Consider the following 27,141-nt stretch of genomic DNA (forward strand, 5'->3'; position numbering starts at 1 on the left):
GCTTGAGGATGGCTACATCGCCTGCAGAGTAGAAAATAAACTGGTAATTGGGTACTGGAGGCTTGTAAGACGGGATGGGAAGACAGCTGTGAACTCAACTGCTTGCACAAATTCTGAAGTCTGCTACTGGAAGGGCTAGAGTTTTTACGCCATTCCTGTAACACTCTATTTAGCCAATTTGATTCATTTTCACCATCTCATAACACAGGATAGAAGGAGAAAATCATTCTGAAGATGTTGTAGCCCTATATCCTTAGATATCCAAATCGGCTAGATAAAGACTCTCCTTTGCTGGGTTGCATCTTGTTTTGGCTGTTGCATCTGCAACTTCTCAACATTATATCAGACTAAGTTGTGCTGTTTCCCAAAAGCAACTTCTAACTGCTGAAACACCCCTATTTCCTGCCTCTCAACTCGGAAAACATGGAGCAGCGAGCTGCACAGTACTGTGCTCCTAACCAAACACTTTGCCAACAGTCCAGGGCCTGGAGAGCGGATGGAGTCCTGAACAGAAGTACTCAACCCCAGGGACTTGGAAGCTGTGGCAAACCTGCAGTCAGTGCTGTTCACTGGGACCTAGCACACCAGCTTGGAAAAAGGGACAAGGCACACACAGGTGTAAGACAGTTAAAGACCATTTATGCACCAAGAATGGCGAGTGTGGGTGTGTTGTTTTTAAGACTACTCAATTCATCTGAGTTTCAATAAGTTATTCTAGCTGAGGTGGGAGCAGCCTTAAGCACAAAGTGAGAGAAAGCTGCTTTTTGTACTTAACACTAGAAACTCTGCCAAGTCATTTAAGACCACATGAAGCTTCTACTTACCAGTTTGATCGCTACATATTCATTGGTGTAGAGATTTTTGCCTGTGAAAGAAAAAGAAAAATCTTTTAGTTCTGCATTCAGTGCTTCTAGTTTGAGACACAACACAGAAGAGCTTCACTGATCATCACTGAAGGCAATGAGCTGTCTTCTCTGAATTAGACACTGAAGTTCATGCCTCTAACAAAGTGCAAGTCTCAAAATAATAAGCTGTAGCAGTTCACCAGGCTAGGCAACACTATCTTCCATTCAGCATAAGGTACCCAGGAATACCTTACACAGCACTTATGCTCAATACAAGTACTTGAGAAGGTTTCCCAGACACATAACATTTTATTATCCATGACATGCCAGAAAAGTTTGGGGAACAAGAAATGAAGAGTCAGACTAGTATTTCTTTACAGAAATATCTTGATTCTGCTGGACACAGGACAGTTTTATCCAATGATCTATAGAGAGTTTCACTAGCCTAACTGTGTAACGTATCAAAGGGACTATTGCAGGTAGGCATATGAAAATAACCTTTGCATCAGCACAGAGCTTTACTTCTTCCTCTATGAAGAGTGTACACGAAAGGCCTTCTCAGTTGATCAATCAGTCCTCAATCTAATAAGACCAAAAACTGTCAGCTGCAATACAGTACCAATGAACTTCACAACCGTTCCCAGGATGTTAACGAATACACTGTCTAAAGAGAAGAACAAAATCCTTTCTTGGGACCCCAAAACACGGAGCACAGCAGTACTCCCCCTTTCTCCCAACAAGCACTGTGGCTTGTAGCATGCAGGAGTACCCCTGCTATTGCAGACTAAAAGGTTTGTTAGTCTAGTACTAGCTCTGGCAGCACCTAGGACGAGTATAAACAGGCAAGCACATAGCTGTACCTTCAAACCATCTACATGTTCAGTTACCAGTAAAGTGTGGCTGAGGGACACCAGCCAGAGCTAACACCCTTGTGTTCAATAGCTGTAGGTGAATTTTTACTCCGCGAATTTGGCTGCTGTTTGCACCAAGCCTTTGGCATCCTTAGTGATCTGTGGCAGAGACCCACAGCTACACGTGTCAAGAAGCACCTCTTTTTGCACGTTCTGAAACTGCCAATTATTGTATCATTCAATGTCCTCTCGTTCCTCGACTAGGAAATTCAAGCAATCGCTCTCCATTCACCTTCTCCATGCTGCTTGTGATTGACAAACGCTCCTGGAAGGAAGATCCCTGGGGAAGGATGCTTAGGCAGTCCTCACGCCACATCTGTCTTGTACCTCTGACATCTCTGCTGCCTTCCTCTGACCTCCTTGAGTTCCCCTGTACCCAGGAGGAGCATGGCCACCACCGCACAAAGTTCCCTGTGCATTTATACACATGCCTACCATTCCCAGTACTGCTTGCTCACTTTACTGTGCAATGAAGTCATGCTTTCACGGAACAACTTAGTAGAGCTCCAAAATTCAGTAGCAACTTATACGGGAAGTTAAGCAGTGCTGGTTTGTAGCATCGGTCTTGCCTGGGTCTGTTAGGCAGTTGTTTTCCAATTCCTGCAGTAAGTATTGAGGCTCAGAAGACTAGATTAGCTACTGAGGAAGTCCATCATAAGGAGTGGCATACTTCAAACCAGCCAGAAGTTTGGGAAACTTAGCATACCTATGCAGGCACCATCTAAAAACATGCCTGGTCCTCCCTCATGTACATGTATTCTTTGCATGCAGCAACAGCACTGGAAGACTTAATAAAATTAAAGACCTAAAGATGACTGCTGGTATTTTCTCATGCTCTTAAAATCCAAAATACTTACCAGAGGAATTTCTTATTCTCACCTCCCCCCTCCTTCCCCCTTTTAAAATGTAATTATTTTACTTTAAAACAGCTTAGTATTTTCCTTAACTTCTTTTGATACCTTCTCTGCTGCATCACTCAGTTTAGTTCTGGCCTTCAAATTTCAAATAGAACATTCCTGATATTGGTCCCACACTGAGCTGACAGCTTTAACATTCATCAGGAGGTCAAAAATTTTACCAGAAGATGAACACCTCAACCTGTTACAGTAACTGGCAATGCTATTTAGCACAGGGCAGGCAATTTAAGGTGAGGTTAAATAGCCTAAGAACAAATGTTTTATGCAATCAGACATGTAAGCTGAGTTTCACAGTGTTAACCCTTGTAACACAGTTCTTCAAAGGGACCCTACTGTTTCTTAGCTCTTTCATTAAAAGCTAGTATGTGCAGTCTGGAAATGAAGTGCAGGAATTAGGTTTTGCAGTCACATCAGGAACACCCAGACTTTAGAAAGTGGCTTCAAAGCAGACAGATCGGAAGAGCATGAAGGCCAAACTCGGCAGAAAGGCAGGCGGTGAGGACAAACTGCTTCCCCATTTGAGACAGAGAAGGACTCCAGCCTGATACTATCTGAGGGCAGTGGGGGGAGAATGTGCAAGGACATTAAGAGAAGGCAGCTTAAATACACTTGAATTATCTGCTCCATATTAGCTCCCAGAAAATGAGTCATATCAGCAGCTCCAGATGTAGCTCGCCCACTGACACTTCCTCCTCCCTCCCCCTTCAAAAAGGATTAAATTGATATCAAGATGCTCAATTTGAGGATAATGCATCCGACTGAGGGAAGCTCCAGCCCAAATATATGAGAAAGTTATATGCTCTAAGTAGCAAAAGACCTGAGGCAATACGGCAATACTGTCCCCCTACAGATCCCATGCACCTGCATGTCATGCCCAGCATCGCAACCTTGGAGCCACACCACTTCAAGGTAGTTTTAGCCCTCGACGCATAGGGGTATAACGACAGTCAAGGAGTGATGACCCACAGACCTTATGTTACCACTCGTGCTCTCCCACCTAAATGGGATAACAATACTGGAAAATACTGTACATTGTTAGCACCCTCCATGCACGTCCAGCCATTATCCACCCTGTTATGGTCCAGTTGGGAAGGCCAAGAATAAGTAGAAGCCAATTTTGATAATGAAATTCTTCAATTAAAAAAAAAAAAAAAGGCATCGGTAAAACACTGATAAACTAGCCCCAGATATAAGTCCAGCAGAAAAGTAAACGAACTCACTAACTCGCCCTCCAATCCAGCTCCTTCCAAGCAAGCAAACATGGGGGAGAGTCTGAACATCCAAACAGGTCCAGTTTTTGAACTCCAAACCCTTCCTACAGCTACAAGGGAAGACGCTTGCTTTGCCAGTTATCTTTTGCAGCTGAAGAGAGAAAAGCAAAGGCCCCCAAAACCTCATTACTGGCTCACTCCAGACTGATATCATGACTGACCCCTCAAGTTTTGCTATCACGCTGTTGCCCGAGGTGTAACGATTCCTCCCTTCTCCTTACATGAGGCAGCACAGATATTAGAAGGTAAGTGGAAAGGCAGCACTGCTCGCAGGACAACGTTAAGCTGCATGGTAAAAATGATCTGTGAATAGAAGCTGCACCTTATCTCGGGAAGACAAAAGCTTTGCGATACAACTTGGAGGATTTAAGTGTGCTAACAAAAGCCTTTCAAGTTCAGGCAAGGCTTTAGATGGAGAAGCGATTAAGCTTACGCCTCAGTTTTGGGTAGTTCCACTGACAATTACGAACTATATATTGTAAATGAGAAGTGATGCATTAAGTCACTAGCATTCACATGGGAAATCTAACCAAGCGGATTTCTCAAGCCCTGGCAGCGTGATATACGATGCACTGGCCGCCCAGCTGAGCTGCAGACAGGTAGATCAACCCAAAGCCATCAATCTCTTGAGCGCTGCACTTCCACAGTCTTAATTTAAGAGCCACAAGTGCAAACCTTCTCTCACGACTCACAAGAATTAAGTGTTCCCTCTTTGACCTGTCTAGCTTGGCATCATATGGACAATACGTTTTGATGACGGACCGAGGCTGCCAAACGGAGCTGCTCCAGCTCTAGTTTACAGGAAACAATGTCTATTTTCATATTAACTTGGGGGTGGAGATCCAGGACATCATAAAGGCAGAAGTCTCACTATAAAAACATCCAACTAGTTGTCCTACAGACCAAGTAGAGCTTACCCTAGACAGTGCTGCACCTACAGAGAGACCATGTTCTGGAGGCATCAGCCTAAACAAGAGTTCATGTGAATTTTGTACCATGTTTGCCCTCCTTTCTAGAGCACCCCTCTCTCCAAATACCACCACTTAGGGTGGGTCGTACATATGATCTGCCACCACCCCTACTTTTTTTTTTTTGGTACACTTTGGGTTTTGCTTATCACGAGCTCACTGCCAAGACGCAGTGAACCTTCATGACAACCGTGTATGACTCGTGCCAGCATTTGACTTCAAAACACAGAGTTTGAGTAATGCATGAAAACCGACACTTCTCCTAAACCCCCCTTGCTGCACTGGCCTATCAAGAGAGGACACAAGCAACAGAGAGGATCCAGCTCTCCTAACGTTGTCTTTCAAACAGGGCTAGACTGCTTTAGCTGTCATTTTTAAATGACAATTGAACAGTAAGATTTTGAAAATGCCAGCTGATGTGAAACAAGATTTGGGCTTCAGTCTACATCTCTGCATTAAGATAAGCCAGAAATTAATGTCTCTTAAAAAAAAAAACACAAAAACAAAAAATCTCCCTCCAATCTAAAGGAAGCTGCAATCATTTTACATTAGTACATATTTTATGCTTTAGTAAATAAGAGTGCTAAAAGTTGGGAAAATGGCACTTGAAGAGGCTTATTTATCCCTAACTTTTCTCATGGTTCAGGAATACAGCTGTAGCAGTCAGCATTAAACCTGTCCAAGGTTATGATTTCAGAGGTTTTCCAGTGGGCACACAAGAAAAATCCATTCTGCAAGTCCATGAGTCAATACGAAGAGGTGGTTCATAGGCTCAACTGGCAATGGCCAGTGTACAGTGAAGCTTACAGGCATGGCTTATCATGATGCTGGATTTTAAAAGGTTGAATCCCATTACTCCTGACCTGGGAGCACCTACTGACATCACAGGCTTTTACAGCAATAAGCACCCCACGAGCCTCTTCTCAGAGCTGCTCCAGCCCTAGTTAACAAAAAGACATTAATGTCTATTTTCATACTAACTTGGGGTGGAGACCCAGGGCATCATCAAGGAAGAAGTCACGCTATTAAAATTGTGGGCGTTCTCCAGTTCACGTGAGAATTAATTTGGCAGTTCTCCAGGAAGCTGCACCACAATCTTGATGCCTTCTTAGAGCGTGGTTTCACACAAGGCGGCCAACCAACGTAACCACGCAGAAGTCCCCCCACCTTCATCTGGCATCATCTCTGGCACATTTCAGACCCCTTCAGGATCCAATTTGCTTAAATAGCAAACATGATTTTTTTTTTCTCCCTGAGAAGTGGCCAGTTTTCCATCATCCTGAAGAATTAGGCATCTCACAAGAGGGTAGACAAGTGCCAGAGCAAGTCTCACCTAGAAAAAGCAAACCAGACCGCCTGCTTTTCGCTGGCACCAAGACCCTAGGCAGGTTCAGCTACTTAGGAAAAAGAAATCTAAGCTTTTACACACCACCTACCCTGCAGCCTTCTGCTAACCCTGCAGTTAGTCCTCTTTCATCTCATTACTCCAGGCCAGGCACTGATTTTTGTTTTCATCCCTCTCCCATTTCAGCTCATCTTTCCGGCTGAAATCCTACTGTTCTGCTCCAGCATGACTCCAAAAGCTTCAAAAATAATATCCCTATGGCTATCTATTTGTAACAAGGGAGACTGACCCTAAGCAGCTATAACTTGACATTCGCAGAAAACAGCTTCATTATGCGACATTGCCTTTCCTCCCCCCGAACAATCAGTCCCCCAGTGATCTGCTGTGTGCTGATACAAAAAGAACTTAAAATGAAAATACACCACCTGAAAAGAGCAATTCTTTGGAAAACTGGAAAATATATTTTGTCCTTGTTTACCGGTCTACAGGCCCTGCATGACTTTGTTCTTCCTGTGTTTACTGAAAGCACTCACTGATGCCTTACTTCTCTGAAACCACATTAAAAAAAAAAGGGGGGGGGGGCAAAAAGCAGAGGGGACATGCCATGCATCTTTGCAGGACAAAATTGTTATCAGACTTGTTTGCTTGTATTTCAGACATGCTTCTTCTCCTTCCCCACAGCACAATTCAGCAATAATTAGCATCACATCTGTGCAAGCAAACAGGAGTTGTTAAAGCTGTAATGACTAGCAAAAAAGGATGAAAGTTTCAAGCAATAATACAGCTTAAGGACCTTACACTTCATTCCCATTATCAGTGTGCCTGGCCCTTTGCCCAAGTACAGCAAGTTACAACATACTCTGTTAACCAGTATTAGCAAAACATTTACCACGGTAATGTATCAATGTACCAGAATTATGAGCTACTCTTAACAGGTGATTCTTTTTCCATAGCTAAAACCCAATTTCTCTGTAAAGCAATCTTCTGAGAATTGAAACCCCTTGTTTAACATCTGTGCTTTGAAACAATGCATTAGTTAGAAATCTGATATCCAAGTCTCCAAACTGCTAAAACTTTGAGAAATGTGGAAAAGAAGAACCCCGGAAACAAGATTAGAATTTGGACACCAGCTGAATAAAAGCAAGAGCCCTTTACCTGGAGGGATCCAATACACCTGCTAAACATTTGAAGCAGAGTTTTGGATTACAAAGCAATTCGACAGCTCTTGGCCATGGAGTTGTAGCTGTTGTGACATTTGCATTTGGGGGTCCTTTCCCTTTATGGTATAATTCTTCAGGGCATTTCATTGAAAAACGCAACACAGCTACGCATGTTATGTTAACTATGAGGATCCAAACCGTATTATCTTCAGGCACCAATAATGCCCATGTGCTGTAGGTTCATATTCAGGAAGTTGGGAATTTTTGTCCCTCATCTCGCTTTCTCTGCCTTTGGAGCATTAGCTGTACTCCTGTACATCAGTACAGCTTCTCTGACACAATGTTGAAACCCAAATTATTAATTTACTGAGACAGAACATAAGCAACCTGATTACTCTTTATATTACGGAAAGGTGGCCTGTCCTATAGATACAGTAGCCAAACCTTAGAATGAAAGGTAGTCATACATAGATTCTGAACAAGAATCTACAAAGCCTCTGCTGGTAGTTATAATTCCTTGTTGGTAGGTTACCTGAAGCAACTTCTTGATCAATTTATCTATTATCCCTTCTTTTTAATATCAGTTCTAAATAGACACCAAGTTTCAGGCGAAAGGTATTTACATCAGCCCACCTGCCTTCAGCACTCAAATTTATTAGCACAGCAATCCACTTCATTCAGCGGAAAGAACAGAAATGCAACCGTTTTAAATAGGTCTGAGTGAGACTATCACAAGCTGTTTCTTCTGACTGAAAGAAAAAAAGAAAAAAAAGAAAAAAGAAACCCTTATCCCAAAACCACATATTGAGAGCTCAGAAGCATATCATCAAAAACACTGGCTGTTTCCCCCTCCTCATTTGAAAAAAAAAAAAACAAAACAGCATTAACTCATCCTTTGTTTAGAATGACTTAAGAGCCCAACACAATGCAGTCTGCAAAGCCATCTGTTTGGGCAACCAGCTGCAAGACATGCTGTTAGAAGACCAACGGACCAAGAAAAAGCAAGGGCTGTTGGGCCGGTTCAGTGGCGGAGAGGCAGCAGCCAGATGGCCGGCAGCGCACCCTGCTCTTAGCCAGCCAGCGAGTCAAACACATGGGACAGATCAGGAAGTGGGTGATGAGGCAGAAATTAGGGCACTGAGGTTAGTGAAGGACGTGGAACAGAGATGTGGCTGAGCGCTGGGAAACTGTCTAAGCCCTTGCTTTAATAGGGTGACCTAACTTCTGAACAAGAGATTGAGGTAAGGATTTAGCAATCCAGACAGTTGAGAAGATTTTTCACCTTAGGCAAGACATTCAGCATTGAGGAGAGAACAGTCTTCATTGCTGGGGTTGTTCACAATTTGCATCTTTGGCCTCTCCAGTGTACTCACTTTGGCTTTATGCAAATAAAAACAACGTTAACAGTTACATTTTCTGAGTCAGAAGCTGCAGGGAAGGTGGCTCAACACTTGGGAAACAAGACAGACACACTGATTTCTTAAGCCAGAGTAAGTTTTTATGAACTTATATTCCAGCAATGAAATGCTAACTTGGATAACAAGCCATTAAAACAGTTGCTTCTTACCTAGTCTGAGTTCTCCAAAGTTCCCACACCCAATCTTCTTGCCCACTCTGAAGTTGGGCCCCACCATAAGAACACCAGAAGATGCAGATGAACTCGATGGTCGAGAACCATGCCCGCTCCTTCCCGGCATTCCTTTCGTCGTGCGCTGCCTTTCATCCTTTTCCCTATTAGAATGGTCCATGATCTTAGTGAAAGATCTCTGCCAGCAAGCTGGCAGAGAGGAATTGGAGTATGCACTCTTCTTCTTAGAAGAGAAATATATATCCAAAAGTGTCTGAGTCAGGGTCCAAGAGAGTCATGGAAACGCATGGAGTTCTTTTGGCACCATATCCAGTTTCTTAATGCATCTTTATAATGTACCAAGTGGTCGATTGTGTTCTTGAGAACTCAATAAAGGCAAGTTGCTTTTGGTTTCTTACCTGGGGAAAAGAAAAAGGATATACGAAGTAAAAATCATTATTTTAAAATACCAAGAGAGAAATGTACAACATGGCAACCTTCCAGTATTTTCCAGAGCTATTTAGGCCTCAAAGAAGTTAACAGCTATGTATTAACTATGTATTTCCTAACAGTTTTCTGATAAAAAGCCTCAACATCATGAAGAGAAATAAATGATGGCCCATTCACTGCTTCCTATTAGAGTTAGCATGTATGGCAGTAGTCCAATAACAAAAACAATTTCAATTACACCAGGATGTCAGGTGGAAACAAGGCAAGGAGAACATGTTCCATCTTTAAAGCAACTGTGAAGTGTAAAGTTTGTTTTACCTTTTCATGCACTCACGAAGTGTTATACAAGAGCCAGACAAAAAAAGTGGCAAGTGAAAGGTGCTAACAGAAGAAAATATTGAAGCACTTAAGAGATTACATGCATCTACTATACTAAAAGTCACATCCTACCTAGTTTTGCCACTTCAAAAGTTAACACCTCAGATATATTTGCTATCTGAAACTGGTGTCTCAGAGAGGCTTGATCAAAACTAGTAATCAAGGTTTATTATTTAAAAAAAAACTAAGGAATTTCCTGAAAGCTGTGTCAACATACAGTTCACACTGACATGTCCATCTTTAATGATTTAGTTTCCAAATAAATGAACTTTTGCAAAATACATTCTAATGGAATCAGGCAAGAGAGTCAAAGGCCAAGATCTTCTCCAGCAGCCCAAATTCATAACCAGCAAACAAAAGCCTGACAGTTCTCCTGGAGAAACTGGAGTACACCTCCTGCCTCTCATGCCCAAACTTGTCTTCATTATATCCCCAGGGCAGGCAACTCTGGACTACTCCAGAGAGCACATCAGTGCCTCTAATGAGCACCAGTCCCTTCATTTTGTCAAGAGATTACAAGAAACAGATGCTTGTCAACCCACGCAGGCCAGATAGCACAGCAAGGGAAAGGGTTTTCTCTGTGCCTGTGGGCCAGCCTGAAAAGACAGGTTGATGCTGTATGGACCCAGGAGGTCCTGGCTTTACAAGCGCAGTGCAGGGAACTCAAGGAAGATTGACATATCACCATGAGATCTATCCCGGGACACAAACTCGCCCTGGATCTTTGGAGTAGCCAAGTGATCCAGCTTGAGCCCTCTGGGGTCAGAGGTAACTTCCATCACTCAGGAGTGAAAGCCTGAAGCCTCTGTAGCAATAGCCTGGTCCAATCTGATGGGATGGTCTGGAGGTTCTGAAGTGGGGGTAGGTGAGCTTCTCCTCCCACCCAAGGCAATGGGCAGGAGGAGGAAAATGGTGTAGTACGCTTTGTCTGTACGGATGCTGCAACAGGGAACGAGTGCACCTGGTGTTAGACAGCAGATGTGGACACACTGGTGGTCACGGTGCAGTTCTCGAGCGAGAATCTACAACTAGAGTACACCTACCTGGAAGCATCCCCCATACCCCAGGAATTATACATACTGGATTACATTCCTTCAGGACTCACTGCTGCATTCATGGTTTTCCAGACGTGAGCAGAAGAGTGCCTGAATGATTTCAGAAACAGAGTTTGTGTCCTACTTTCATGTGGATGTCTACAGCTAAAAGCATCAATGTTTGCATGGAAGTTAGCAAATACCTCCAAAGTCAGCAGAAAAGTGCTAGCTGAAGCCACCTAAACTAGATTCACCATGGAAGGACATCATCAACTGAATGCCATCAGGTACACCCAGAAATACAACTGTATTAATGGGGGTTCAGAGCTATTAAGGAAACTGGCTCAGTCCTCCTGCAATATTTCGTAGCTTATTTTTCCAAGGGATTTAGAAAGGGTTGTGGTTGTTTCAAGACATGACAAAGCTAACCTGCCTACTTCCAGTCCTCCAAAGTCCAAAAATAAAACAATTACTACGCATCCACAAACCAGTGGCACGGAACAAAAGCTTTAACTCTTTTGAAACATGAGTATGCTTTCCCTGATCTTCCAGTTGTGGCACACTTATTTCTAGAAATTTTTGTTTTGATCTGAGTCATCTGTATACAAGGCAGAAATCATTCACAACAGATCCAGAATATGTCGGTCACTGCCAGTCGGAAATTCCAGTTTCTCAATATGAACAAGTCTTTAGCAGAATTCTGACCTTTCCTATCCATTTCCATTTGCAGCTCTAAATGTATGCACAAAAGAGGGCACAGTTTTCCTCTGCTTGAGCATCCTCCCTAGATTTTTTTTTTTGGAAATCCTTTGGCAAAAAAAAGCAAAGATTAAATAAAAAGATGCACAACTTGAACAATAGTATTTGGGAATTATTTTTCACTGCTTTGGTTTATAGATCACTGGAGCTTCTACATCAGACAGGGAGTCTGAACAGGCTCCATCTTCACTGGAAGGATACCCATCTTTCAGCAGTACGTTAGTAAGACCTTCAACACTCCAAAAGAGGAGCTAATAACAGAGTAAAACACCCATACATGTGGACCAGCTTCATGAGATGTGACAACCCCACAAAAACATCCCATCTTTAACTGTATGTACTAATGCTAAGAGTCTAGTTCAGGTTGCACAGCTGACAACCCACAGGATATTTAATCCAGTGCACGACTCAGCAGCCCTCTTTTCCACAGGGAAAAGCAGATGATCTCTTGTAGCCTTTTCACACGGAGGTGGATCCCTGCAGAAAATGCCGTGCAGCCCATTTGCAGCAAACCCAACAGGTCCGAGAATCACGAGGTCAGAGATCTGTACTGCGCGCATACCATAGGTCTGGCTATGCAAGCGCAGAAGCTGCAGCAAATAGCTCTCACATGCTACTGGGCAACTCTGAACTGCCATTCATGATTAGATACCGCCAGCCTAACTAGGTACAGAAGAGTTGGAGATGTTCATGTACAAGAAACTCAATGTTTAGTATTACTAAGCCTTACTTGGAGGTACAAGTAATTCAAGCTTTAATAGTTAAAACTGAATATGGATTAGCAGGAAGTATCCATTACAGGTAAACAGGACAAACTGGTTCTTCATCATAGATATCCGCAACATACTTTCAGTGGTGGCATTCATTTTGACAGGGAGAGTTAGTGCCATTTCTTAAAGTTGGTGGCATGGATACCACCAAGCAGCTAGTTATATTTGCTTTGTGTGTGTTTGGCTTTCAGTGTGACACTAAACAGGAACAATTTGCCTCAAGTGATCTGCTGGTACAGCTAGCAGAAGCAATGACGGATGTCCTGCCAGATATCAGAAAACCACTTTGGTTGGGCACCACCCCAATCTGTTCTGGGAGAGGACTTGAAAGGAGGAAAAGAAAAAAAAAATAGCTAAGTCATTGAATCATTCGTATTTCTGAACAGAAGCCATATATGCAAGGATGATGGTGTGCTTCTAGGGCTGAGCTGCTGAGCTAGATCACTAGGAAAAGATGAGCAGAACAGAGGAGCTCTATGAATGAAAAAGTAACACTTGGAAAACGCACTAGACCCTATCAAAGCCAGAAAGGAAGAATTTTTTTTCCTGGAGACCGAAGACATTTTCATTGAGGGGGACAATCCATGGGCAACTACTGCAGACCTCACAAAAAGGGTAACAAAAAAAAAGTCTCTAGCAAGAGCAAGCAAGACTAGTTATATGCAATATAAACAGACTACAGATGCAATTCTATTTGCAATTCTATTCTATTGCTTTTTTTTTTTTTCCTCCATCTCTTCAGGAAGAGTTCCTATCCAGCAGCTATGAAGCTACCGTTGAAAATCAAAAGCAAAATTATGGTCAGATTGAAGTAATGATAAGCCCTGGGAGGTTGCCATTTCAAAAATGCAGTAGGAGGTTCTGCTATGCTCCTTCTGATCCCTAGCCAGTTTACTGCTGGAAAACATAGCGCACAGCGTTGTGAGAGACAAAGACAGCACAGCTTTGTGGGCCGAGGAGATACCAATATGATGGACTGCACGGAAGGCAGGCCAAAAATCCTGAAAGGAAGAGGCAAAAGACTGCATGATAGCGAAGTCTAGAGGAATGATAATGCTTTGGTAAAGTTGCAGATAGATCTTTCTGAAGACTCTTTCTTGAAATTCAACTAAGAGTTGCATGCTAGCTGAAAGAAAAAGTAAGAAAAGTCAATATAAACTGAAACCATAGGACAGGATATTAAAACAGCTCAATTAACTTGAGGTGGAGTAGAGAGAGGGAAGCTGTTCAAGAATGCACTACAGTTTACAGCATCTGCTATATGGTACCAAAACCCATTTAACCTTCCACCTGCCCATCCTGCCATACTGACTTACCACCAGCCTACTACCTGCAGAGTAGATCTATCCAGAAAACAAGAGTATTTTGCAGCAGAACCCAATGCCTAGGTGCAAATCTTCCCAAAGTGTTTAACTGGCTGCTGGCAAGAGATGGCATCAATATAGAACATGAGAATTTTACCCGCTATGATAACACAATAGAGCTGAAAACCACCAAGAGGCTCAGACACACAATTCAACACTGTTCAAACAGTTCATGATATCGGAGCTGGCTTCAGTTTTCAGCCGGCAGTTGCAGGGCAGGCCATGCTGAAGTGCTCCATTACACAACTACATCATTCCTTCAAGGGCTGCTTAAGCCTTTTGTGAGCATAAGTCCTTCTGAGCCTTGATATGAGTTACTTCCTTCTTCCCCATCCAGATTTAAGTCTAAACTCGGCTCAAGGCAAGCGTGCCAAGTTTCAGATTTGACAGCAGAGATGCACCGCTCTGTCTGACGCTTAAAGCATCCTGCTTGCTGCTTCTTGGATGGGACAAGCAAATTGGTTTTTCTCAGGCAGATGAGTAGACTGAGCTCCACCACACATTTTCTAGCTAGTGCAACAAGTTTTTAACAGTTATAAGCCACTACGCCCCCATCCTTCCCCCTTCCCCACTGTTCCTCTAATTTGCATAAGACCTCCCCAGGGGGAAGGATAGAAAGGTCACACCTGACAGTTTGAGAACATGAAACATCCTCTTTCTTAGTTAAAAGATTCTTGCAGCAAACAGGAATTCAGATCAGCAACGAAACAGTGAATCACGTGTTTGATAACCTCTTTATTATGGCAAACACTATGAGCAGATCCCAGTTGTCAGGACACCAAATTGCACAAAGTTTTCTTCCAGATCTTTTACTATTGCTACTATAAAAAAAAAATGACTGTAGTAAACATAGCATCAAATATGGCCTTTAAGGACTAACAAAGAAAAAGCGCTTGGTTTTGGAAGAGAAGCAGGAGAAGAACCAAGACTAGACTGTAATTTGAAGTCTGTCACATTAATATTTAAAGACTACTCGGAACACTAGGACTATTTCCTGCCACGATATGAACCTTTTCATAACGATTTTCCTTCCTACCTTTCCACCCACTCAGCAAGACTGCTGCTGAAAGTTACTTGCATTTAAACAAAGCTGCAGGAAGATATTTGCCTAATGGTGACTCGGTTCGATTCCAGTATTCATTTCACTAAAATATACTTCAAGACCTAGGAACAGTTATTAAATAAGAGATACAGGGTTGAAAGGGAGTTACTTGAAGCACAGCTAGCTCAATAAAGAAGCTAGCTCAGACAGTATCCTACATGTCCAAACACTTAGGACTCAAAATCTCAATTACTACCTCACCTCTATCAACAAAACTGGAGCATGAGGGTTACAAACTAGCTTCTAGCCAGCACTGAAGGCACCTGCCACAGTCAGGTTGTGATCGGTAGTGAGAAAGGAATATAGTCTAGCAGGAAGAAGATTTTTTGCTTACTGAGCACTCATCATGACAACATAGGCATGGCACAGCTCTGCTTTGGCACAGTGACACTGCTCATAACCATCCTGTTTTCTCAATTAAGTCTCAAGTTTGAAAGTAGTAGTAGTAAAGGATAATGCAAACAAGGGACTGGTGTGAATAAGTCAAGCAATACTTATTTCTACCCTTCAAAGGAAAGGCTTGCTTCCCTTGCACTGAGAATTTCTTTGACCTACTTGAGACACTCTGGAGAGCTCACCAAAATAAGATCCAGAGCTGTCAGAGTGCTGTTTTGAAATGCAATTTCAGATAATCGAGACAGATATTGCAAGTGAATGCCCCTTTCCTCAAACCAAACCAAGCAGACCTGATCCAGGTCTGCGTGTATTTTTGATTCATGAGGGAGTCAGGACATGTGCTAGAAGTCAAACTGCAAATGCTTGGCACGTGGATCACCACCCTAACAAGCAGAAGTAGTCCAGCCATACAATTTTCCTTTTCTTAAGCCTAGAACTTCAAGGAACTCTGTGGGGATGGGTGATCTCATCCTACCCTGTACAAAAACCACAACTCCATTTCTCAAAGCAACATTAAGATTGTTGCTTTAGGACAGGACAGGCACATGCCTCGTCACAGTGTTTTCCAACATCGCCCCATGTGCGTAATGCTTTTGGTAAATCTCCTGATCCTGGGAGTGTTTTCCAGGCAAGATCTACTATTTCACACATGACTTCAAAGACTTTAACATTCTCCAGGGCTCTCAGCTGACATGTTCTAAACATAAGGATATGAGATCACTAACTTCCACGCTCATTCCATGTAAAAAGATGGCAGCATGATGATCAGCATCAGATGCTCATTTTGCACAGATCAGGACAACCAGCTCACTCTTTAGAAAAGAGATAACAACCAGTATGTAGGTTATGATGATTATTTTAAAACCAGGATGCATGAGGTGTTCCTTCAAGTTCTCAACATCTCCTTATTCCTTTTATTATCTTACACCCTTAAGTTCAGAGGAATAAGCTGGCTTCATGTGTCCTACGCTTCACTGCAACATTAACAGCTCCCTAGATGTCAATGCTCTTCCTATATTAAACTGAAATAAGAAAACCTTTCACTCACGACTTCATTCTCTTCCACACTGACACATGCTGCCATCATCTTCAGCGCCCTTAGCACTTTCTCTTCCCACCACCTCATCTCTTTCCTTCCATAATGTTCCACTTCTTGCTGTGCTTCTGCCCATGCTACTTTCCAAAAAAATTCTTCCAAAGCCAACCAGTCACACACTGCTGGTAAAGTCCATGTCCACCAACTGGAAAGTGAAAACATTTTTTGAGACCTGTCCTGCTATTATGCAGAAAATTAACAAACAACCTAATGCCCTATCTTGGCCTGATCAGGAAGATAATCTTGCTACAGTGCTTGGCCGTTCACACAAACTAGTAGTATGGCTGCAAAGTCATAATAATCTGTCCATGCACTTTGCAGCCATTAGAAATGTACGTTTTTGCCTTTTCCTCTCCCACTCCAGAGCTTTCTGGTGACCCAGAGGGTCTCCCACTATAAGACACTCCCCCAATAAGCTGCTTATTACAGGAGTGTATTTCTACTATCTGACCATATGCCAGCAGTACCTCCGCACACCCATTACAGAAGAGATCAGCATTTACCTGCACTTTCCCAAACAGCACTAGAATGACCTGGTTTTAACATCCTCAGTGTTGCAAAAAACAACAGAAAAACTGAAAAAAGTAGTTTAATTTTCTCTGTTGCAGTTTAAAGTTGGTAGCAGCATCAACAAAGTTGCTTGCAGACTAAGGCAGGTGGGAGTACGTCATGTCAGATGTCCCACATTTGGAAGGCTCTTTCCAACCTTAAAGGCTACAGGTGCATTTTAAAAATTAAGAATTGCTTCTGTTTAACCATTCGAACCAACAACTTATCTTCAGCTTATGGAGTTGGTTTTGTATGGCACTTTGCAGGCAGACAAGCATCTTAAGGTGAGGCATACAAACCGTATTTTATATGTCTAAATTGTTGGGAAGGGTGAGGGACAGACAGCTGTGGACCTCTACACATAGTCGTTATTCATGAATGCGCACAACTATCAAGTTGACACACTACAATTACATAGCTCTTCTACACAAAGGGAGGAACTCAAACACACATTACTTCATCTCCCACTCATATCATTTGCCATATGAGGAAAGTGAACTTGCATGAAGTCTTTTCCTTGAAAATTCTGTGGACTTGCTAACAAGCACTAATTGTACAACCCTCAAATAAACACGTTGGCAATTTACATTTCCAAATGAATCTCAGTTTGAATGTTGATTGTTGTCACCAAGAATGGTCCAAGTGCCCATCGGGCAAGTTCACCCCTGGACTTTGTTCTCAAAATCCCCTGTACAAGCTTGATGTTTAGGCCAAGAATGTTATGAAGGAAAAGGTAAGTTAGTTCTTCCAAATGAAATGAGTCAAAATAAAAAAAAAAGACCATTCCAGGGAAGTGATTTGTGTGATGCAAGCTGGAATCATTGACACCTCTTTCCCACTCAATTTTAAGCAAAACAGAGGCCATGAAGTACTAAAGCAGCCATGTATGCATATTACTATATACACACTACAATCTGCCAGAAAACCAGAGGATTACTGCACTTTATGAAGAGTTGCATTATGCTGAAACAGCTAAATGAACGGTTGGACATCTTAAATTAAAAATCCCCTAATGAGACAGTGATCTGCACTCTTTTTTTTAAGCTGAAAGGAGGAAAAAAGACTGAAAGACAACTGCCAGCTCCATCTCAGTCTATGTTCTGTGGCTTGTTGCAGAAGTCAGACATACATCCCTCTGCAAAAAAAAACAACCTGACAGACTGCCAAATCCCCCCTCATCAGCAACGGCACCCCTGAAAAACACAGGTGTTCAGCCCACACGCAGCTGTCTGCACAACGCCAGCCCTGACATCGCATCCTCAGCGACCTCAGGAGCCCCGCAGCCCTAAGAGGCAACCGTCACATACCAAAATTTGAGAGCTACACCTTCCTATTATTGTAACCATCCCTGGCTTTAAAATCCACTGTTTGAAAGGCTTCTCAAAGACTGGTGAAAGCATGAAGTTTAGGATAGTAAGTAAGGCTAAGTAAGGCCATGCAAGATCAGGTACCAACAGAAACAGATACTTATGAGGATGCTGCAGAGGAAACAAGGGGAAAAAATCTGACAGCAGTGAAGGGTCTGCAACAGACCTGGTGTAGACCAAGAACCCTGCAGACATTCTCTTCTCCGATGTCCAGGTACCACAAGTACATTTTTCATCCCAGAAGTATCAGCTTACTTAACGGCAAAAACAGAGCCTCAGGTATACCTACTCCATCCCCTTCCCTTCAGGCAATGCATTTGAAGAAGGGGAAAAAAAAAATCTACTAAAGAAGAGGTTACTTCTAGACAGTCACGTGCGTCTTCAAGCAATAATCCATATTAGGCAAACTCTGGTGCTTGGATGGCATGTAGTGCTTGATGGATGTAGTTTGCACCTTCTGGTGTCACAGATGAGCAAATTCCTTGTCAAGACCACCAGTGCTGCTCAGGCTATGGAGGAGCATGCTTGGATCACTGGAAGCGACTCCACTTTTGTAGGTGTATAGTACAACTTAACAGGGATCCACCTCAATAGTCTGTTTTATCTGTGCACCACCTGGCAAAAAAAAGAAGCCTGGAGGATGAGTTGCAGACAGGCTCAGATAGCTTGAAAAGACTGGTGTTTTGGTTGGTAAACACACACACACACACACACACACACACACACACACAAAACCCCTCTATTATCTGAATCACAAAGTGCTTTTTTTCTGCTTTCAGAAAAGAATGCAAGTATCAAGTTCAGAGCCCACAAATGCTTTTGAGGTGGTGGGGGATGCTTCTTACTAGAAGAAAAAAAATCCTCAACAGGTCTCACATGAACTTGAACAGACAGGGCCAAAAAAACCTGAAGACCCCTTACTAGCAAGAGGTAAGTAGAAGACATGTTATTTAAGCTCAGCTTGAGCTGACAGGCAGCCCCAACCAACTCAAAGGAGTATTGAGAACCCTATTCTGACTTGGCCATGCACCAAAATGAACACAAGCACTCATCAGGTGTTTCCCCTGTGTAAGAACAAATTCATGTCAAGTGCCACCCAGAATCAATGAAGCATATGAAGAGTAATGAAACGGGATTCAGCTGTAGGTTCTCTGCACCCCACCTTGAAAGAGGAGGGCTCCAGATCCCCAGACTCAAGAGGCCTAGGCTAGGCTTGTGACTGCCTGAGGGAAATTGGTTCCCTTTCCTCTGACCCCACCAATACCCAAGGTGCCTCAATTTCCTGATTCCCTCAGATCAGAGGGACAACAAAGCTCTGCTGATGCTCACACCAGCTCTTAAGAGCAGCTTCAGACACTTCCAGTCAGATTCTGAGGCAAAGATGTTAAATCTCAGCCTCTGATATCAGATTAAGCAGAGATGTGTGATGATGCTTGCTAACAGTCTGGAATAGCAGTGTACTCTGTATTTGGTATTAAGCAGCACATAGATAATAAGATGTCCAATACACAGCTGCAAAGATCAAAAGACTGCTACAAAGGGAAAAGAACCCATATTATGTCTTGTCAGTGTAAAACATCATGGTGATGCCGATTCCTCTTTGTCTTGAGCCATCAGAGGCACATGTTAAAGGTAGTCAGGCCTCTCACACCATGGAGCCCTAAACACAGTGTATGGGCTCTCACAGTGTCCAGAAGGGCATAGCAACCCAAGAGCAGTATGTCCACCACCAACAATCTGGATAAGGCTCTTTCCACCACTACACAAAGCAACAAACCCCTAGAGGAACATCACTCCTGCGCTAAAAGAACAAAGTTATGAAGGTGCATCAAACACAGGTGCATCTCCTAAGGATACCAAAAGGAAGCTTTCTGCAAGTATCTAATTCAATGCAAAGATTTAGACACCAAGCCCAGACACACACACCGCAAATCAGGCAAGATTAATCCCAACCTAGGTGTGCCTTACAGGGATGAATACCAGAGATCAGTTAAAGCAAATTTGGCCATAAGAGAGGCTTTGTGCAGTAGTGCCCTACAGTAGAGCAATATTCAGTATCACAGAAACTGAAGCAGCTGCTCTTTCACCACTGCACAACCTCATATGAGAGGAAGACTTGAAGAAAAACCTGCAAGAAGGGGTGTGATTTGAAACAACAAAGCTAGAAGATGGGAAAAAAGGTGTTGGTAGGGAGAAGTCAGAGTGCACTGCAGCCTGTGAAGCTAAGCTTCAAAAATTGGACAGGCAGACAAAGCCCACAGATCACTGCAGGGTAGACAACCCTGCCACATCCAGGTGACTGCATCCCCCGGACTCAGGGTTGCCCAACAGGCTTTGCTTGATCCTTGTTTCCCAGCTGCTCCTCACTTGAAACCCCTCAAAAGAGCTGCTTGATCAAGTGGAAACACAGTGAAGGAAGGGATGTTTAGCTAGAAGACCAGCATCTCTTAAAAATTCAGCAGTGCCGATGCCAAAAGCAGAGACAAGTAGTGTAGGAAAAGGAAACACAGGCAAACTTGATACTGTATGATTTAATGCATGTGGCTTTTCTTTTCAACGCCTGAACTCTCCTCTCTCCTTGCTTGAGGATACTGCCTTTTCAGGCAGCCACAGGACAAAGGAAGAGACTGCGCTGTCACTTCACAGAATTAGACATTTGGCAGGAATTCATCTGACATATATAAAAATATTTTATTTATGTATATATTTTATTTATATATACATATGTCAGGTGAATTTTATATATATAATTTTTGCAACTAAACTACTTTAAAAGAGAAACCTACGTAAGACTGGTACACAGCAAAAAATCTTCCCAAGCTTTTAATGTGCTGCTTATTGGAGTCACATTGCTGTCAAACAGACTTTAAAGGGGTGAGGAGCCTTGCAGCTATGTAAACGCGTTAAAGAGCATAAGGCGGGGGAAGAGGAAATAAGCAATATTCCGTGTTTGGGCCTACAAATGTGCTGCTAAAGCAGAGGCAAACAAATCCAAAAGCTGCTACCGAAAGGGGCAGCAGCTCTCAGCACACTCCTTGCCTGCCATCGCCTGATCCACACTCCCTCCCCCCCCCTTTTTTTTTCCTTTTTGTAGGGTAGGGTTTTTACTGATTTTACTCACCTAAAGAAGTGAGTCTATAGTACCAAGCAGGCAGGCAAAGATGAAGTCGACTAAAGATGTCTGTAGTCCATCTCTTCTCCAGGCTTTCGTTATCTCCAGGAACAGTTTTTAGGGACAGTAGAGCTTAATGTTTAGGGCACTGTTAGACCCAGAGCCTGAGACCTGCTTCAGCAATTTGTCCTCCCTTAGCATTATGGGATAAGAACTCCATGAAGTTTTCTGCAGCTGTACTACAGTCCCAAAATGAGCTGTTCAAGGAAAAAAAAAAAAAAAAAAAAAAAAAAACACCAAACCTCCCCAAACCACTATCCTATAGGTCAGTGTCCTTACCAGCTATAAAGAAGGACGTTTTCCTTTCTGCTGCCTCTGAAATTTAAGGCTTCCTTTTTCAGGGCTCCCAACAGTTCTGAAACAATTTAACTGTCCAAAAAGACTGACCCAGGTAGTCGACGCAATCGAAAAGCCAAGAATGACGTGCAGACAAAGCAAAATTTCTGCTCAAAAAGCACAGGCCCCCTTGCAGGAAGGCCAGAAGATGCTTAGGAGCTCTGTGACAGTTTTGTGGAATAGTTCAGTCTCTTGCTTTTTTTACAAAGCAAAGGTCACCGCGGCACCTTCGCTAGTAGCTCTGATGTTGCCTCCTCCCCAGTGCAAGGTACAGGCTTGGTTACTGGTTCCACTTCATGCTCACGAGTGGCAAGATAGGCTACGCCTACACAAACACTGTAAGCTCCATAAAACCCTGCACTTCCTCAGCGGAGTAATTATACATCATAATCCCAAGATACACAGTTAGGCAGTTGCATATGTTCACAGAAAGTAAATATTTGCACCTAGTTACTTCCTCAATAGGGCAAGGAAGTAGCCCAAGTCACCAGCCTACAGTGGAACACCAAGCAGACTCCATACACAGTCCAGAGAGCAAGTTACACAGTCTAAAAAAAGATTTGAACACTTGAAGGTTACCTTGCTGGGTTTTTGCTTGGCTGGATTTTTTTTTTTTTTTAAACCTAAAGTATGCAAGTTGGCAACGGTTTAAGAATATTAATGTGTTGGAAGGGTATTTCAGTTTTTTCCACACTTATTAGCAAGCACCATCCCGTGACTGTCATTTCTGTACCTGTGCTTCACATGACACATCTTTTTATAAAGCCACTTACGTTACCCTTCAAGACAAGGTTTGCACGCTACAATAAGTAGTGAGCATGGCATCAGGAGAGAGATAGTGTCTCCAGGCTTACATACCTGACATAAAACAGCTCAACATACTACTACATGTCTGTGTGGCATGAACAGCTTTAGAGATAGCAACAAATATTCTCAGGTTTCTCACGAAGACAGTCTTGACATTAGCTCTGGCAATCTCCTTGGACTGCACCCATCCAGCTCACAGTGTTTGCCTTCACACGCCATCAAGTATGGGAAGTTTCCCCCCTTTTCTTAAGTTTACAGCAATTGTACAAATTTGTACTTGCAGAGGATCAGCATCATCCTTTCTCAGTCCGCTTTGTTATCCTGAATGTAGGTTCACAAACCAGGGTGGCAAAGACCGGGCTGCTCTCCCAGACATCACGCCGCCCTTTCACCAATCAAAGGGGGATGTCCACTGAGAAAAAGTTATATTTTCAAGAGATGCAGTGAGACGGTGGTAATGTCAGCAGTCCAAACAATCCCTGCACAGTGATGGAAAGCAACCCTGTCCATCGGCACACTCATGGTGCGAGATGCAGGGAGGGAGAGAAGAGACAGACTATGCAGATAGCCCTCTGTCTCCCCAAAAAGAGAATAGCTAATAACACCGATAGCTAGAAAGAGATACCAAGCTTCTGCAGTGTGCTTATTTTCACTGTCACAGCCAGATGTATTTGGTGACACTTCACTGCAGTGGTCACTGCAGTGCCCAGCTCCAAGTACACACAGTTCCCATGCGTGCCAACCTCTGGAGCAACCACCGATAATCCTCTGTCTGCATCACAGCTCCGTCCCACCACCTGACACTTACTTCCCAGATTAAGAAATAGTAGTCAGGCAATAATTGAATGCCTCAGCTACCTTCAGTGGATGCTTTCATTTGCCAAGACATCTTGTCATTTTGGCCACATCTATTCAAATTTAAGCTCTTCAGCTGCAGAAGAGAATCACCACTGAAGTTACTAAACACCGAAAACAACCACACGAGGTTACCACTGGGTACCGATGCTTCCCTTGAAGCTCAGCAAGCATTGCATTGCATCAGAACCGACAATACTGGATGCCCACCCCCAATACATTTGGTTTTGAGCAATGTCTGCAAACAGCAGAAGCAAGCAGCACTGACACAATCATTCAAGCTTGCATGCATTTGATATAGCAATATCATCTTAAGATACCACCACGTGTGTTAGATGTCTCAAAAGTAGGTCTTAATATAAACAGAATTTAGGAGAGGGAAGACAGGGTACTTCTAGAAGTACTATTAGAAAAGCGAGCATCTTTTCATATAGACGGAAGGACCTGGTGCAAACATTGTGCATGGCTTTACTAAAAGGACTATATATAAAAAGAGATAACCAAGCCCCTTCCGTCTCTTGCAAAAACCTGTCATTAGTTCTCAGCCAGCTCAAAGCATGGCATCTCCTCCAGCTTTTCTCACATCACTCCAACCTATTATGTGGCTTGATGCCTTTAATTTAGAATTCATGTTCCTGCAATTACGTACAAAGTACAGTTCTTTTTGTGAAAAGCTCTAATTATGTTTGCCTGTTTGGTTTTCAATGATTAGTTTATATCTGAATAGAAAAATGGGTGAGATGACTCCCCAAGAAATAAAGTTAAAGAAGCCCAAGGTTCTATATCTTAGTACGGGAAATAAGCTGAAAAGATTTCTCAGTTTCAGAGAGAGGTAATTTTACAAGTCAGCTTGTCCTTAGTTCTCTTCTTACCCTACTGTTCAGGACTTTGCACAGTTCACGGCCTGGCTCTTCTGTTTGCTGTAAACTTGAGACATGCCTACATAAAGTGGATATTATGCCAAAACAAACAAATCTTCCACCCACTTATGGTCCTGCAATCTATTAGGAAGGAAAGGCAAGGCACATAGCATTAAAACTATAAATACCAACAAGCATGAACAAGGGTAAAGTTAAGTCCTACAGTTAGCAAAGAGACTAACATTTTGCTCCATTTCCTAAAGGAATCGGGCTTCCGCATTGGACTTGCATGTCAGTATCCCCGTTTTGCAAGCTTCCAAACCCGTTCACGTGGTTCAATCCCATTTGACAAAGGTTTCAAAGATTAAATTTCTACAGACTTCACGATAAAGCCAGAGGAAAGATACCCTCACACCCTCACTGAGGAAAATAATGAAGTGCAAGCTCAACTATGCAGTGAAACACAAATGAACTGCATCGAGAGGAGCATCACTCATCCCTATATGCAAGGAAAGCTTCAGCACTTGTGTCTTATTAGATACTGGATTATACAGTCATCGAAACCATATTTTATAACTTCCCATTCTCAAAGTCATTTAGTCCTGTAATACTACCAGCATTCAAAAGATTGAGGCAAAGAGGTATGCACATCTCAGCTAGGCACCACTTTTCCCCCACGATGTCCTAACGGGTGCAACTTTCCTCCAGAAGCATATGCTACAAGCTAGCTTTGCTGCTGGTTTTCATATACAAAAACAAACAATATCAGTAACCACATAAGGTTACTTGTTATTATATAACAAATGAGAGTGTGCATTAGGTGGGTATTTTAAGTTGAAGTTGGCTAGTAAGTACATAAAAGAAAGTTTAAGAAAGCATGGAAACAGATGAAACGATATGGGGAAAAAAAAAAAGATCATCTGTCCCCACAGAAGCCTTAGATGGATATTCCTAACCTGGATCCCCAGCCTGCCCCGTTGTTTTGGAAAATTTCAAGGTGAAAGTTTGAGGAAATGCTCCACGAATTTTAGGATAAGAAACAAACAAACAAACAAAAAACACCACACAACCAAACAAAAAAACCCATACACTAAATGACTGAATGGAGACTGCTTGAACAGAATATTTTTGAACAGCCAATTCAGAGCCATTCCTTAGGAACAAGATTATTAGTCATAACAGAATAAGCAGGGTTATATCCTCAGGGAAACCTGAGGAGTATTTTGACGGTCAAAGCAAACAACTACCCCGTGCAAGGCTGTGCTACGAAAGGTCGCATGATCCTTTGATGCTCAAACAGGAGTAACCACGTAAACACAAGGAAATTCTAAGCATACCTAGGAAGAGCTCTGTGCCACTGTATTTCCCTTTCTCTAATGGCTTCAAAATGGTGACAGTGCAAGGAGAAGCATAAAGATTACTCAAGAATCGGAGCAAGGTCCTGTGATAAAATTAAGGCAACTCGAGTTTGGTGTAAAGAGATGAGAAGATACTTTTTGGCTCCCCCCAGATTAGCAATGGGGAGAAACTGAAGCCAACATATCCAGTAAAGAAAAAACAACAAGGAAGGCACAGCTACCAGAGGAAGCCGCTGTTTCCCTTGGAGCCAGAAAAGAAAGCAGCTATATTTTGGGAAACCACTTTGTCTAGAAAGCAAGTCTTGCTGAGAACATCAGGTTGACTTTTAAGCTGAAAATTAAACTGGATGATTTCAAGTCACTTCCAGTTTTCAACAGCGGTAGTATCAGCCTCCAGGATTTTCCTGCCAGTTTGATGTTCTGCTGCTCAAAGTTCCACCTTGCAAAGTCATGAACACCAGCCTTGTAACAACTTGCAATCGTTCCAGCTTCCCATGCTGCTATTAATGAGAAACTAAAGGGTCTAGAGAGCTACCTGTTCCAACTTTTAATTCTCACTAAGTCTAAATGAATGTGTTGTTTATCTTTTAACATTAAGAAGAGATGCAGAACAGGTATTTGCAGAGTTTTATAACCAAGGAAAGCACATATAGATAACAATATTACTTTGCCCTGCAACATGCAGCCTTTGACTAGTTATGACTGGCAGATTTCTTCACACAGAGCTTTATAAGCAGCAATTTTGTTGAACAGATGACAGAGACAACACCTTATTCCAGCCTATTAGTTCTAAGATCACGATCTAAAGCACTAAAACATATTCGTTTGCTCTCCCCTCCTTTCCCTCGCTGTGGAGAAAGGGTAGTGAAATGACACTTCAGACTGCCATGGATCTACTGTGCTATTCTGGGCTGGGGACACGATGGAAGTTGTGAGTCCTCATACACAAAAAAAAATAAATAAATAAAGGTAGGAGTATTAAGCAGCCCAATACTCCAGAGTGACTCCTAAGGCCATCATTTTTCTTCTTTCTTCCGCTTGGATGGAGGCTAAACGCTTTCAGACATTATCTTGGACACACTGGGACAGACCTGTGAATAACAAAAATATGTCACGCTTCAACCAGGGTTTTTTGTCCCATTAAGAGAGCCATCTCCTTGCCATGGGAGAAGTCTGAGTACTTCTGCTATTAAGTGTCTCTGTCCTCCGAAAGGTACCAACCTCCCATTCTATATATCCTCCCTCACCCCAAATCTTCAGTTAAATAAAGAAACCGCCGAGCTGCTCAGAATACTTTGAAGCACCCTGGCTCCCCCAGCTACAGATCATGGTTAGGCATCATCTTTAAACTCTATTTTCAAAATGAATGACTTCATTACAGTATCTATTCCCATTTATCCAAATAGCACAATCTTGAGAAAGCTGAAAAACAAGCCTACAATGCAGTTCTGCCACGCAGGAACAAAGTAACTACAGAAGCTTTTTGAAAGAGTAGAATAGCGTA

General features: G+C 42.7%; 1 protein-coding gene across 2 annotated transcripts in view; it reads right to left on the reverse strand.

Moving 5' to 3' along the window:
• The window catches only part of CSNK1G1 (casein kinase 1 gamma 1), a 124,153-nt gene that overhangs the window by 65,447 nt on the left and 31,565 nt on the right, over positions 1 to 27,141 (reverse strand). For both annotated transcript variants that reach the window (XM_067305902.1, XM_067305903.1), the window contains exons 3-4: positions 8,985 to 9,403; positions 825 to 865 (exon numbers count right to left, since the gene is read on the reverse strand). In XM_067305902.1, coding sequence (XP_067162003.1) covers positions 825 to 865; positions 8,985 to 9,165 — 222 coding nt within the window. In that variant the 5' untranslated portion in view covers positions 9,166 to 9,403. The remainder of the gene's footprint in view (positions 1 to 824; positions 866 to 8,984; positions 9,404 to 27,141) is intronic.

This window comes from Apteryx mantelli, chromosome 15 (genome assembly GCF_036417845.1).
Source record: "Apteryx mantelli isolate bAptMan1 chromosome 15, bAptMan1.hap1, whole genome shotgun sequence".
Taxonomy (NCBI): Eukaryota; Metazoa; Chordata; class Aves; order Apterygiformes; family Apterygidae; genus Apteryx; species Apteryx mantelli.